This window comes from Camelina sativa, chromosome 6 (genome assembly GCF_000633955.1).
Source record: "Camelina sativa cultivar DH55 chromosome 6, Cs, whole genome shotgun sequence".
NCBI lineage: Eukaryota > Viridiplantae > Streptophyta > Magnoliopsida > Brassicales > Brassicaceae > Camelina > Camelina sativa.
Genome location: NC_025690.1, coordinates 18,398,021 through 18,411,963, shown reverse-complemented (window position 1 = coordinate 18,411,963; position 13,943 = coordinate 18,398,021). Strand labels below are relative to the sequence as shown.

General features: G+C 38.6%; 4 protein-coding genes across 4 annotated transcripts; 2 read left to right on the top strand and 2 right to left on the bottom strand.

Annotated features, from left to right (window-relative positions):
• Positions 6–2,700, bottom strand: LOC104699217 (DEAD-box ATP-dependent RNA helicase 52-like; the record flags this gene model as incomplete). The annotated part of the gene is made up of 5 exons (XM_010414552.2): positions 2,601–2,700; positions 1,388–2,151; positions 1,208–1,291; positions 600–842; positions 6–74 (listed from the first exon to the last, which is right to left on the bottom strand). Coding segments are annotated over exons 2-5 (1,110 nt in total), but the record flags the coding sequence as incomplete, so codon positions are not given.
• LOC104792141 (carbon catabolite repressor protein 4 homolog 1-like) lies at positions 3,222–6,845 on the top strand. The gene is made up of 11 exons (XM_010518204.2): positions 3,222–3,736; positions 3,940–4,669; positions 4,783–4,869; positions 4,974–5,057; positions 5,131–5,220; positions 5,312–5,398; positions 5,521–5,574; positions 5,663–5,754; positions 5,871–5,985; positions 6,098–6,245; positions 6,357–6,845. The coding sequence occupies exons 1-11, from the start codon at positions 3,579–3,581 to the stop codon at positions 6,500–6,502; spliced, it is 1,791 nt and encodes a 596-aa protein (XP_010516506.1). The 5' UTR covers positions 3,222–3,578; the 3' UTR covers positions 6,503–6,845.
• On the top strand, positions 7,222–8,074 carry LOC109124737 (protein YLS3-like). Its single transcript, XM_010518202.2, has 3 exons — positions 7,222–7,576; positions 7,690–7,773; positions 7,878–8,074. Exons 1-3 carry the CDS (start codon positions 7,222–7,224, stop codon positions 7,973–7,975), a joined length of 537 nt encoding a protein of 178 aa, XP_010516504.1. The 3' UTR covers positions 7,976–8,074.
• Positions 10,972–13,629, bottom strand: LOC104792139 (F-box protein At3g58530-like). Its single transcript, XM_010518201.2, has 12 exons — positions 13,292–13,629; positions 13,138–13,197; positions 12,971–13,054; positions 12,732–12,862; positions 12,570–12,645; positions 12,361–12,431; positions 12,100–12,186; positions 11,937–12,009; positions 11,647–11,714; positions 11,496–11,564; positions 11,293–11,398; positions 10,972–11,177 (listed from the first exon to the last, which is right to left on the bottom strand). Exons 1-12 carry the CDS (start codon positions 13,460–13,462, stop codon positions 11,112–11,114), a joined length of 1,062 nt encoding a protein of 353 aa, XP_010516503.1. The 5' UTR covers positions 13,463–13,629; the 3' UTR covers positions 10,972–11,111.

The window sequence follows — 13,943 nt, the reverse complement described above, 5'->3', positions numbered from 1 at the left end:
ATTAAGTCCGTACTTGAACCCACTCTTCCAACAGCCAGAAATATGTAATTTGAAAGAAAATCAGATGCAAGTCTCTGCACACAAAATAAAATAAAAACTAAGTGCATATGGAAACACAACTTCTAAGAGCCAAACTTTTGGAACTTAAACAATAAAAATTAGTAAGACAACGAAATGAAACCTCCAACAATAAAGGAAAACAAGATTCTGTACCGGACATCCTTATCATTTCCCAGATCTACCAAATCTCACTTTTTTCTAAAGTTATAGGCAACATTCACGGAACAACAGCAAGCAGATAAAATCACTATCTTGTTCTTTCATATCACTAGCATAAGAACTGATATATCCTTCCTTACACCATGCAAATATCAGATCCTTTACACAAGTTAAGGATAAGTGCTCAGTCACTTTTATTAAAGTTAATAAAAAGAAAGTTATTCTCAGAACAAGTGTACTGGAGACCCAAATGAAGCACAGAAGCAGTGCCCTAACAATGAAGACACTAAGAGAGCAAGAGAGACTGACGATAGAGCTAGCTGAATTTCCTCCGGTAAGGAGGAAACATAGAAAATGGCATGTGAAAGAGTTCCACAAACCTGTATTTCCCTAGGAAATGTAGCACTGAACAGCATTGTCTGCCGGGCACCAGGAGGAGGCATGTCCATCTGCTGAACGATCTTCCTGATTTGTGGTTCAAAACCCATGTCCAGCATTCTGTCCGCCTCATCAAGCGCCAAAAATCTTACCATCTGTAATGAGACTCTACCTCTCTCCAGCAAATCATTTAATCTCCCAGGAGTTGCAACAAGAATATCAACCCCTCTTTCAAGCTCCCTAATCTGTACAACAGCAAAACAAGAACAAATTAGCAAGAGCACTAGACTTACTATCATGAAATGTAGTTGATTCCTGCAGCTTTTCATTGTAAGGATACAATAGTTAATTATCGTAAACCAACATAAACAGGAGGAGTAATGGTATGTTACAGAGCAAAGAACAGCCAGGACATGTCATCAACCAAACTAAGAGCTATAGAAACTGTCAGACCAAAATTTAACAAGGCGCACTGGTAAACTATAATTACAGCCTGGAAAAGCAAAAGTAATCTCTCTCTCTCTCTCTCTCTCACACACACACAGACAGCCACAACCACAAAGTCTATGAGACGTGGAAAATGAAGCAGTTATCAAACAATAACAGAAACCTGTTGGTTGACAGGTGTTCCTCCGTAAGCAACCACAACTTTCACTCCAGTTTGATACGAGAACTTTCTTGCTTCATCATGTATCTGCGAAAAAAATCATGAAACAGATGTCTTTTCATGAAACCTTCATGTGATCTACGAAATGCACATAAAATATGATATTATACCAGTGATTCAGACCTGGCAAGCCAACTCCCTTGTTGGTGAGAGGATGACAGCAAAAGGATAGACTCCCCGAACTCCACGTGGTCTCTCTATATTCTGATCCTTCATAATCCCACTAATAATCGGAAAACAAAAGGCAGCTGTCTTCCCAGACCCTGTCTGAGCACAAGCCATCAAATCCCTTCCAGCAGCCAAAATGGGAATTGCATTACGCTGCACAGGGGTAGGCTTCACGTATTTGCACCTCTGGATATTTAGATTCAGAGCTTCTCCGAGGTCTATCTCTGCAAATGTATTAACAGGGGGTGGTACATTATCCCCACTTGTCTCGATGGGAATATCTTCATACGCCTCAAAGTTAATGACTGTGTTTTCCTGCTCGGTAACAGCCGGGTCTGCATTTCCATCATTACCAAACGGGTTAGTTTCAGTATCCCTACGGTCCCAACCTCCACTTCTGTTATTCCAACCGCCACCACCACCTCCTCTACCAGAATAGCCACCACCTCCTCGACCAGCATAACCTTGGCCTCGACCACCATAACCACTATGTGGACCACCATATCCCCCACGATCATTACCAGGTGAAGGAGCAGCAAACTCCGAAGATGGTGTACGACTCCTGAGATGTGGAGGAACATAGTTGGTTCGCGACGGACGAGAATAACCCCAACCACCAGATGGTGCCCTCTCCGATTCAGAAACATCAGCCCATGAATTTGAACTCATGATTGCAAACTAAAACCTCCAAGAAAGAACAACTGAGTTTGATCACAGCCCTAAGATCGTAATAAATTTCAGTTAGAACAAGATCATTTTTCCAGAAACAAGTTGCAGCTGTGCATGTAAGATATAACAGGAAGACTCAACAAATCAAAATACTGAAAATGAAGAAAAAATGCAGATCGATTCGAGAGAACTATCTCTCTAGAAGAACCTTAGACGAAAAAAAAACCTCAGCAGCTAATCGGAAAAATCTAAACAATAAAAGGCCGTAACAAAACAAAATCACGATGAACTAACGCAAAGCTGAGAACAATCAATTACTCAAAACCAAAAAAAATGCACAAATCATTAAACCCTAGAAGCTAAACGAAATCGAACAGGACAACGCTGCATAGATTTAGCGACACCATGCACAGAGAGAAGATATATGAAAGCCAGAACTTAAAAGAGACTCGAATAGAAGAAAAACCTAAATCAAGGATCAATGGTGTTCGAAAAAAACCTTCAGATTATAAACCCTAATTTTTTTTTTCCTCCCTTCTTCTCTCGCGATCGCACACGAAAGCAAAATGAAACAAAGGTTTCTGGGAAATAAGCAAAAGAGAAAAAGATGAAGAGATATTCGTATTTCGATCCAACAAGGCTTTTTAATTTTCAGACTGTTTGCCGTTTTCTAATAACGAAAAGCGTGCCGGCGTAACTATAACGAAGTAAACTGCGTGTCGGCAATTTACTATTTTAGCGCGTGATGGACACGAAGAGGAAGGATTGGGTAGAGACGAATATTTATTATGGTCTGGACAAAAGTAATTACTGACAAATTTAGTAAATTAATTGCCAGCAAAATTTTTTTTTTTTACTTACCAATTTATTTTTAAACAAATGTCATAAATATATGAGTGTGTGCTATCATTTCCCCAATTACACTCTTTCAAACATCATTTTATAAATAATCACTTACTAAATATTGTTTATTGTGATGATAGAATTATCTGTCTTTTCCCAATTTTGAATAGTCTATTACAATGCTACCAACTGTTGAAAACAAGTTAATATGTATTGAAAAGGTGTCTAATAATAAAAATAAATGTCTTAGTTTTTTTTTTTTTTTTTTTGTTTGCAGCCTTTGTTGTTCCCCTTGAAAATAAAATAAAATTAAAATACTCTTTGTCTGTCGTAGCGAAATTTATCGATCCAACTCTTTGGATTCAATTTCTTCATAAATATTTTCTAGGTCGTAAAATTGGGGTTGGAGAAACTTGTTGTAGTTGAGAAAATTGAGGGGTGGGGGAGAATTAGGGTTCATCTACGCTGGTGGGTTTTAGGGTTAAGTAAATGGCGGATCCGTTAGGGATCCGATTTGTTTCTTCTTCTGGTCTCTTTTATCAGTTTACATATATCTAAAACTAAAAGTCTCAACCTTTGAGCTTCGTGTAGTGTTTTGAGAAATTACAGTTTTTTAGTTAGGAAAAAAAAAGAAATGCTTAGCGTTACACGAGTGCATCTACCGTCGGAGATACCTATTGTTGGATGTGAACTTACTCCGTACGTTCTTCTCCGCCGGCCTGATAAGACTCCCACCACCGATGATGTACCTGAATCAGCTCCGCTTGAAGGTCACTTCTTAAAGTACAGATGGTATGTTATCCCTTTTGCTTTCTTTCACTCTTCAACCTGCTCCTTTTTTTACTAGCTTTTGTGAATTTATGTATTTGTTTCTTAGTAAGTTCAAGTCTTTGTTTGTTTGCAAATTTGAGTGTGGAAATGATTATGAAGTGGGGTTTATAAGTCTTTAGTCTGTCTTTTTGGTTCTGTATTTAAAGATGCATCATCTGTTGCAGGTATCGGGTACAGAGTGATAAAAAAGTTGCTATTTGTAGTGTGCATCCATCTGAGCCGGCTACATTGCAGTGTTTGGGATGTTTAAAGTCTAAGGTTCCTGTTTCCAAAAGTTTCCACTGTTCTACCAAGTGCTTTTCAGATGCGTGGCAGCATCACCGTGTGTTGCACGAGCGTGCTGCCAGTGCTGCTGCTACAGAAGGGAATGATGAAGAAGAGTTGCTTCGTTTGAATAGTTCAGGGTCTGGATCTGGCATTCTCAGCACCAGTGGTAGTTTAACGAATGTTTATTCCGCAGCCATAACTCAAAAGACAGGTTTTGGAGGAGAAACACTTGTTGAGGTTGGACGCTCTAAGACATACACACCAATGGCTGATGATATTGGCCATGTTTTGAAGTTTGAGTGTGTAGTGGTCAATGCCGAGACAAAACAGAATGTGGGCCTTTCTTGTACCATATTGACCTCCCGTGTTATTCCAGCTCCATCACCTTCTCCGCGAAGGCTGATCCCTGTTAGTGGAGCTGATGTTATCGGACAGCTGGATTCTAATGGAAGACCTTTTTCTATGGGATCATTCACTGTGCTCTCCTACAATATATTGGCTGATACATACGCTAGCAGCGACATATACAGTTACTGTCCCGCGTGGGCTCTCGCTTGGACATACCGTAGACAGAATTTACTACGGGAAATTGTCAAGTATCGCGCAGATATAGTTTGTCTGCAAGAGGTATGCTAAATATTTTCTGGCACAAGTTGCACTGGCTTGGAAACGTTGCAATTGCTTCCTGTTAAATTATAAACAAATACCTCTCCAATAATTCCTTTTTTTCCATCTTGCAGGTACAGAATGATCATTTTGATGAGTTTTTCGCTCCTGAGCTGGATAAGCATGGATACCAAGCTCTTTTCAAGAGGAAGACAAATGAGGTTTGTTTGGACGCATCCCCTTGACCCCCTATAACCTTTTCCTTGTCACTTATGTGACAAGATGTACTGACCAGAACATATTGATTTATTTTTAATAATCTTAGGTTTACGTTGGTAATACAAACACAATTGATGGATGTGCTACTTTTTTCAGAAGAGACAGGTTTTCTCATGTTAAAAAATACGAGGTATATTTTAGTGTTCCACTTGATTACCTATCTATGTAAGCCCTTTTGTTAAAACATCGGGCTTCTTGTCCAGGTTGAGTTCAATAAGGCTGCCCAGTCTTTGACCGAGGCTCTTATTCCTGCTGTTACCCAGAAGAAGACTGCTTTGAATCGTTTGGTTAAGGTACTGAGAGATGCTCACCGTGCGATTTCTATTTCCACACATCTCTGTGTTTGTCTTTTATGTTAAACTGATTTATACTCTTTCTTTTTAGGACAATGTTGCTTTAATAGTTGTACTGGAAGCAAAATTTGGAAACCAGGCTGCTGACAATCCTGGGAAGCGCCAGCTACTTTGTGTGGTGAGTTTGCCACATTTTTTGTAAGAGACGTTACTAGAGTTGGATTTTATGTGTTTACACCTACTCTTCTGCCTTCAAGACCTCGAGGTGATAACATTTTCTCTCTTTCTTGATGTTTGCAGGCTAACACGCATGTAAACGTTTCTCATGAACTGAAGGATGTAAAGCTCTGGCAGGTTCGTCTTTATTTCTCATAGTAAAAGAACTCTCAGATTTCAGGTTCTAACATCACTACTGATTAATAATCATTCTTGCTCAAACTAGGTTCACACATTATTGAAGGGACTGGAGAAAATAGCTGCTAGTGCAGATATTCCGATGCTTGTGTGTGGAGATTTCAACACAGTACCAGCGAGGTCTGGCTGGTTTAACTATTTGCTATGCCTAAACTGCAAAAATGTTTTAACCTATATCAAATTATGATTATGGTATCTAATTGAATTAACTTAGAGTTCTTTCTAAATGTTTTTAGTGCTCCTCATTCACTTCTTGCTATGGGGAAGGTCGATCCATTGCACCCAGATTTGATGGTCGATCCTCTTGGAATTTTGCGTCCTCACACCAAGCTAACTCATCAGCTGCCATTGGTAATTATCTTTCACAAAAACGGAAAAGAGATGCATAGAACCGCCAAAGACATACTTATAAACTTTAGAACTACAGCATATGGATAATTATCTCATCTTGTGAGCAATGCAGGTTAGTGCTTACTCATCATTTGCAAGAATGGGAGGCAGCCTTATTGCTGAGCAGCAAAGGAGAAGAATGGATCCTGCATCAAATGAACCATTGTTTACCAACTGTACCAGGGACTTTATAGGCACACTTGATTACATATTTTACACAGGTTAACTTAAGCGAGAACTTCCCTGCTTTCGCAGCCATTGGCTGCTTTCAACTCAGATTTTTTTTTCATGTAAACATTTTGCTTTTGCTTTTTTTTTTTTTTTTGTTTCAGCTGATACGTTAACAGTGGAATCATTATTGGAACTGTTGGATGAAGAGAGCTTGAGGAAGGACACTGCTCTTCCATCTCCAGAATGGTCTTCTGATCACATTGCACTTTTAGCTGAATTCCGCTGCATGCCTAGGGCCAGACGCTGATGCTGCAAACTTCACAGGTGAAAAAATATTTTGTAGAGATACTGCAGCTGTAATAACCGCTACTCAAAGACATGTTCCAGTGGAGATGGTTAATCTACATGAGGAAGATCGCGTGCCATGTCCCCGGGTTTTCTCCTGCTGGGTTTTTCGCTTGCGTTCTACTCTATCACAGTTTTATTTAGTTTGCTCCCAATGTAAGAAGTATGATAACTTTTCGGTTCGTTTGGTTTTTCTTCTTATAGTTATTCCTCTTTGCCAGCAGGTTTTGTCTTCACTGGCTTGTCATTGTAACAATGTAAACATTAGATTCTTCAAAAAAATGTTGACGGGGGTTTACAGTCAATTCACCTGAGTATAAAAACTCTCTTCTAGGTATGGTTGCAAGCCTCCTTAAACTTTAACAATACAGCTTAACCCATCAATGTTCTACTCCCTTTACTTGTGGGATATCTTGCAGATACTGTGAAAACGAATTGTGAACAACTTACTATATTTATATGTAAGCCTCCAATAATTGCAGATGATCCAAACTCCAATTTCAATCAGACATGGGACATGTCAACTAGTACTCATTATATGAGCATTTTAAATCAAGTTTCTTGCAGAGTTAGAACTTTGACTAATCTATCCAAGTAGAGAGGGAAACATATGTGAACAAGAAGCAAGTCTGTAGATAGGCTTATAAAAAGCCATGTTGAGTAACTCTGCTGTATAAACCGATGGGAAGATTCATGGGTTACAATCAAAATCCTCAAATGTTGGCTCTATGCATAACAGTAGCAGTAATGTTTCTTGGTGTGAGATCAGATCTGAATCAGGACATAAAGGGATGTCAGGATGCCATGTCTGATCTCTACTCTTGTCTTCCTTATGTCAGTAACAAAGCTAAAGCTCCAGACTCAACATGTTGCAGCAAACTCAAGGTAAACATAGACAAAGGGCAGACCAAGAGATGTCTTTGTACTCTTGTCAAAGACAGAGATGATCCTGGTTTAGGGTTCAAAGTTGATGCCAATCGTGCAATGAGCCTCCCTTCGGCTTGCCACGTCCCTGCAAATATCTCAAAATGCCCAGGTGACAGATTTCATAACCAAATATCTTGTACAATATTTCTTGAATAATTCAACAGCTTTTGCATGGTGACAGACTATATCTTTTTCTCATTACTTCATTTTGTTTGCAAGAAGAGCTTCTACATTTGCCTCTAAATTCACCAGACTCTCAGATATTTAAGCAATTCACTGAATCCTCTCAGAATGTTGGACATAAAGGTATCACTACCACTCTTTTTGCAGTACTTTTGATTCTACTCGTGCAAAAGAATAGTTTCCTGCTTTCTCGGAACTAAAAGAAAGCAAAATATAAAATACTGCAGTTGTCTCCAAAAGTTCAGCAAGCATCAAAGGACGAGCTAAGAAGCAATTTGGTATAGTGATGGCTGTAGCTCTCTCAATCCTCTGTAATCTGAGCTAATATAAAAAAAACTCATCCAAAACTATTATCTAGCTGAAGCAGATGTATCATGACGTGTTAATAAAACAAAACTTTAAAAAAAAAAAAAATGTCTGATTAGAGATATAACGATTAACGAGAGATTACAAGTCTTTGAAGGATGTCAAATAACAAAGAGTTAGTTTTCATGTACACATGTTTCATAGAAACCCTTTTGAAGAAAAACAAAGAAAGAAAGCTAAAAACAGCAGTGGCCATCCAACAACAACAATTTATTCATATAAAAATCTGTAACCGATCGAATCACTCACTCTCCTCAATGACTCTGATGATTCCTCTAGCCCTGAAGTTATCAAATATAAGCTTCCTTTTCTCTCTGATAAGAGCAAGTTCCTTTTCCATGTAGTAGTAAATGCAGCCTGCGACAAGATAAGATAAAGATATCATGAAGAATCTTTGGTAAGTTACACTGAAAGTCAAATAACAACAACACTAAGTGGTTACAATGTTTACATATGTGAGGAGGGAAAAAATCTTTAAAAAAATCTTTAAAAGATGCTTTTTATATGTGGCTTACGCACCAAGGGGAATTCTTAGACCATTGGCTAGAGTATCCTTGATAGGTTCAGGAAGCTGCTGCAACGTGGTAAAAGCTTGACCCAATAAACATCTTAGCTGTTCAGGTACTGCTTCCTCAATAACCGTTGGTGACTCGAGTATTCCTACTAAATACTCTTCTCTCATCCTTAAAGGCCCTTATATTATGGGACACCTGATTCTACAACAATCAAAATCCTTAATCATGTCTGGTTCTGCTCTCGGGATCCCATATTTCTTGACATACATTAAACCTGATTCGATGTTGTACCCATAACAGCGATGCTTCTCATCAACTCAGAGATCTCTCTTATAGGTTTCTGGAAAGGCATTTTGACATAAAAAGAGCGGGCACAAAGGGATGAATTTGCTGTCCACGCCGTTCACCACACGTTCGCAACTGATTGTGTCACATATCCCGAAAGCCCAACAAAGTAGCTGACCACATTAATCCCTTATAAAACCAGCACCATCTCTTAACTTTGAACTAATTTTTTTTCTGGCAACAAGTCTGATTTCGGTAGGCTCCCAGTCTTCAGAAGGATGAACATCTTTCCACTAAAATCATAAAGTTCAGAACTGTTATACTCTAAGATCTTTGGACAACTTTTAAGAGCTTCCACGGCAAAATTAAACCTTTCTTCACCGATTAGTTCCTTTGCTTCTCTTTTGGAGATATAACACCGACCATTTTAAAACAAATTAGATGGATACGGCTAGGAATTTCTTCTTGTACCAGACTCTGATTTCGGTAGGCTCTGAGAAAAAGAAGAACCGAAAGAGGAGGGATGTTGAGTTGGATGAATCTCGTTCTAGGAAATCCTCATTTAGGGATGAATACTATTCCAAACCTGTGAAGAAGGACTCTTACAGTCTTACTACTTGGATACTCTTCCTGCTTCTGTTTCTATTCGCAGGTAATTTGTTTATAAGTTTCGTAGTTATGGCTGGTCCTGTGTAATGCGTTTTGAGTGTGGACATATTGAAAAACCAATCTGCTTCTGTTTTTTTTTTCTTTTTTATAATGCAGTATGAATGTTCCTCGCTATAAACTTGAAAATGCTCATAAAGTTCTTGGGTCAGGTTCTCTGAATAGTTCTATGCTTGACCCAGACACTGATACTGATTATTTGAAGTGGACACCAGACTCTCGGGAACGCTATTGGTTTTTTAAAAATGCAGTCACAGAATGCAGCAAGAAGACCAAGCGTCTTCGTTTATCTGCTTCAAGAGAAGCTACTGATTCTTCTTCCTTTGATCATTTCATCCCACTGGAGGAAGATGTTTTATCAAAGGACTCAATGATGGAAGAAGCATCGTGGGAGGATTACGTGCTGAATAAAACGCTAGAGTTTAACAGACTGACGAGGGAGCATCCCCATGATGAAAGAACGTGGCTAGCATTTGCTCATTTTCTAGACCAGGTTTTAAGTACACAAGTTCAAAAAGGAGATCGCCTGCAGACTTTAGACCAGAAGATTAGTATATTTGAGAAGGCTTTTGAACTAGACCCACATAACGAAGAACTGTTTCTTGCACTTTTCGAGGCTTGCGGAAGCAGAGACAGCACATATCTATTAATCAGTAGATGCAAAAATTCCTTGAAGAAGGATCGATGCTAAACTAGTTTAATATGTTAATCATGCAGGAATTCATCTGTCGTTGTTTGGCTATTGGCACTTTCTTATGAGTTGAATAAAGAAGACTCCTCACACAGAATCCGTGGATTGTTTGAAAGGGCTTTTGCACAAGATACACTAAACAAGTCGGTCATTCTATGGCGTTGCTACATTGCATACGAGATGGACATCGCAAAAGATTTATCAGTAGCTAAAAGGATTACAACCGAGCTATATAAGCATGCCCGTGGTAAGAGCATACAATTACAACCAATCTAAAATTCTTTCTCCAGATTTCTTATATTTATCGATAACACATTCATAACATAATGGCATGGCAGGTCGAAAAAACTATGGCTGGATGGGTTTAGGTTTTAGGAAGCTGAGCTCAGTTTTTACGGTGGAACAGATGTCAAAGTTACAAATACTGATGCTGGCCAAGGAACTGAACATTAGGACAGATATTCACGAGATTCTTCTTATGCAGGGATGAGATCATTGAAAATTTATATATAGTTATGCTCTGTTCTGGTTATTGAGAATTTACTAAGTGTAGGAGAAGAAAATGAAATGATCGCATCCGCAAGTATTTCATCTGACCCTTCACTTTTTTTTTGCGTTTTTCCTGGTTCTGTAAAAGAACCATCCAAAATAACTAAGAACCATCCAAGATACTTACTGTTTAAGGTTTTTTTACCGTTACTGCTATTTGCTAATGCATCAAATACGTGACATGTGCTGTTGTTTCAGCTGTTTACTGTTTGGATAATTGGATTTATCGTAACGTATATACTAGGCATGTTAGTAAAGCATATTATTCACAGTTAACATCGTCTGATTAAGATAATAAGAGTACTCTCCTCTGTTTCTAATAGATTGTGATTTGTGAATCATAAAAAAGAGGATAGACACTTGTTGAGAGTCCTTAGATAAAGAGAAAATTAGCTGTGTACTTTGAAGCATGTCAGACGAGGGAACATCTTAAGCAACTCTTCACGGCTTCGTCTCTGCAAAAATTTGTATCGTGTGTTTTTAACATTAAGTAAAGAGTGTTGGGTCTTCTTCAGCATCACCACAACATAGAAACTACTGATATACTGGAGAAAAAGTCACAGTACACACCTTGATGCCGATGCAGCCATTAACATCAAGAGTGGTGAGTGTAGTAGAGCATGTCTGCGAGAGAATCTCTAGACATCTATCAGTCACTCCTACTATTCCAAACAAGCTGCAATTTTTCGTTTTTCATTGGATGGTGTCAGCAAAAATAATCACTGACAACAACAACAAAGCAAAATAGTTCTAGAATTGTAATAAAATAATACCTGAGAAATTCGAGGGAGGTACAACTATTAGCCATGGTAATCACGCCTGCATCTGTGATACGCACACACCTGCCACGTTTAAGAAGCATTTGGAATGAAAAACGCAGCTTCTTGCTTGTTATCTTTCTTGTAAGGGGGAGACTTAGCTTACCATGTCAAGTTGAGAGACTCTAGTTTGTTGCATTTAGCTATATCTCCAAGCCCCTCGTCAGATATATTCTGGCAACCAAAGCCGGACTCTTAGTTACAGATATGTATAAAAGATACGAATACCATTTTCAACATATATAATCTGTACTATGGATTTGCTAGCAATCAATCCCTGAGTTATACTCTACAAGACGGTGAAAGATAATCCAGGATCTCAAATAAACTCATCCATCCATCCACCAAGGAAAAAGGACAAATGCAACCAAATAAATGGGATTCATTGACTCCTACCTGAGCGCCACATAGATCCAAGAACCTTAAATCAGCTAGAAGTGATATTTTCTTGTAGGCTTTGTCTGTGAAGCTGCAAGAAAATGCAATATCAGTGCCAGGACTAAGAACAGCTAGCTTATAAATAAATCCAGAAACAAATAAATATGTGCTGACTATATACCCTGAAAGAGCATAGAGGTTTAAGGTCTGGAGAGAGGAACATTTCTGTAGCACTTTAAGTAAACCATCATCTGTAATCTTAACACACCTGGTGGCATCATGAACAGAAAAACCAAATACCATAATCCTTTAGTGAAAATGTATAGAAATCATGCTTCCACCATTATAGACAGACAATCAACAAACGAAGAATGACATTATCCAAGAATGTTATGGATTATCTATCATCACCATGTAAAGACTTAAGCCTTTTTCAACTTACCTGGTGATATTCAGCGACTCTAATTCTTGATAACTTTCAGCTACTAGCCCCATACTTTTGTCCGTTAGGCTCTGCATCAATTAGTGCACATCCAATTCATATATTTTCACTTAATACAAACAAGAGAAAGGGGTATCCATGTGTGTAAGACACTGCCATAATTACAGCAATCCATCAGGAATAAACTCCAAGGATATATATAAAGATACCTTGCAGCCACTTAGGTTCAAATCAATGATATGTCTGCAATGTTTCACTAGATGTCTAATGCTAGCATCGGTCACCCTGTCAAACATTATATCTAGAATTAGGCTTGTCTCATGTGGTAAAATCAAGAAGGGTGAAACCAATGAGTCAGACAAGAATACTACCTCACATTCCAGTACATAGAGAAAACTTTGAACTTGGGACATATGCTAGTAATATCTTCGATTCCACTGTCCGAAATCTTTTGGCACCCATTAAGATTCAAGCATTCTAAACTTAAAAGTGCATCCGGGCACTGTCATACAGCAGCCAATACAATATGTTCAGAAGTTCAAACGGATAGAATGATCCACGTAGTCAAACTTTCTAGAATTACTGGTAGAGTCAGCAAAAAAATAGTTACCCGGGCTTTGACAAGTTTAAAATGACTGTCCACGACACCTTGGGCAAATTCAAGATTGATATGCTTCACTTGCCGATATCTTGGCTACACAATTTGAAACCACGATGAGTGACTTCTGTTCAAACTTTCCAAAAGCTCAAAGTATCAAACTTTTAATTTTAACTAACCAAGGACAGAGCAGCTAAAAGCCGATCCCCTGCATTGGTCATCTCGCGCAAATCAATGTTCTGAAAGAGAACAATAAACACTTTTGAATCAGATTAAGTATAAGAAAATTTCGAAAACTTGGAAGACCTGAGAAGAAGTCAAAGTTACGTTTACCAGCCAAATAGAAGGGTAAGAGACGAGGGTGCGATAGAGCCAAGGGCTAACAAGAAGTAGTGATATTAGATCTGTCTGCGGCAATCTCGTGCTCACTAATCTCATCACGCTTGTTACTATCTCTCTCTTCCATGTCTCCGCTTCCTCTTCTGTCACTTTCTTCGCTTCCATGACTCTCAATCCAAGCTTTGCGAAGCTTGAACTTTTAAATGAGCCAAGTCTTCTCGAGTCGCGCGAGTCGACGAGTTGGAACTTGTTTCTGTAGATTTGATTGTACCACAGACCACAAAGTTCGAAGTTTTTAGGTTCTGTCTGCAAAACTAAAACCAATTCGCGAAGCCACACTTATTAAAAGGCTTACCCTTTACCTTAACTGTAGCCTGTGGGCCTAAGAGTTTAAAAGTCGAATAATCTCGCTATTAGACACCTTCAGGTATTTCGTCGAACACATTGTGTGCACTACTCTGCCTCACTTCTCTCTGTTCTTCCAAGTTCCAAATGATAAATTTTTCTTTAAACTAAACCCCGAGAGAGAGAACACTGAAACCCTAAAACCCATTAAGCAGTTTCAATTACAGATCATCCAGTTTTCGCATTTTTTTTTACATCAAATCACTTATAGATGTTAGTCAAATCCCAAAGCTTTCTCTTT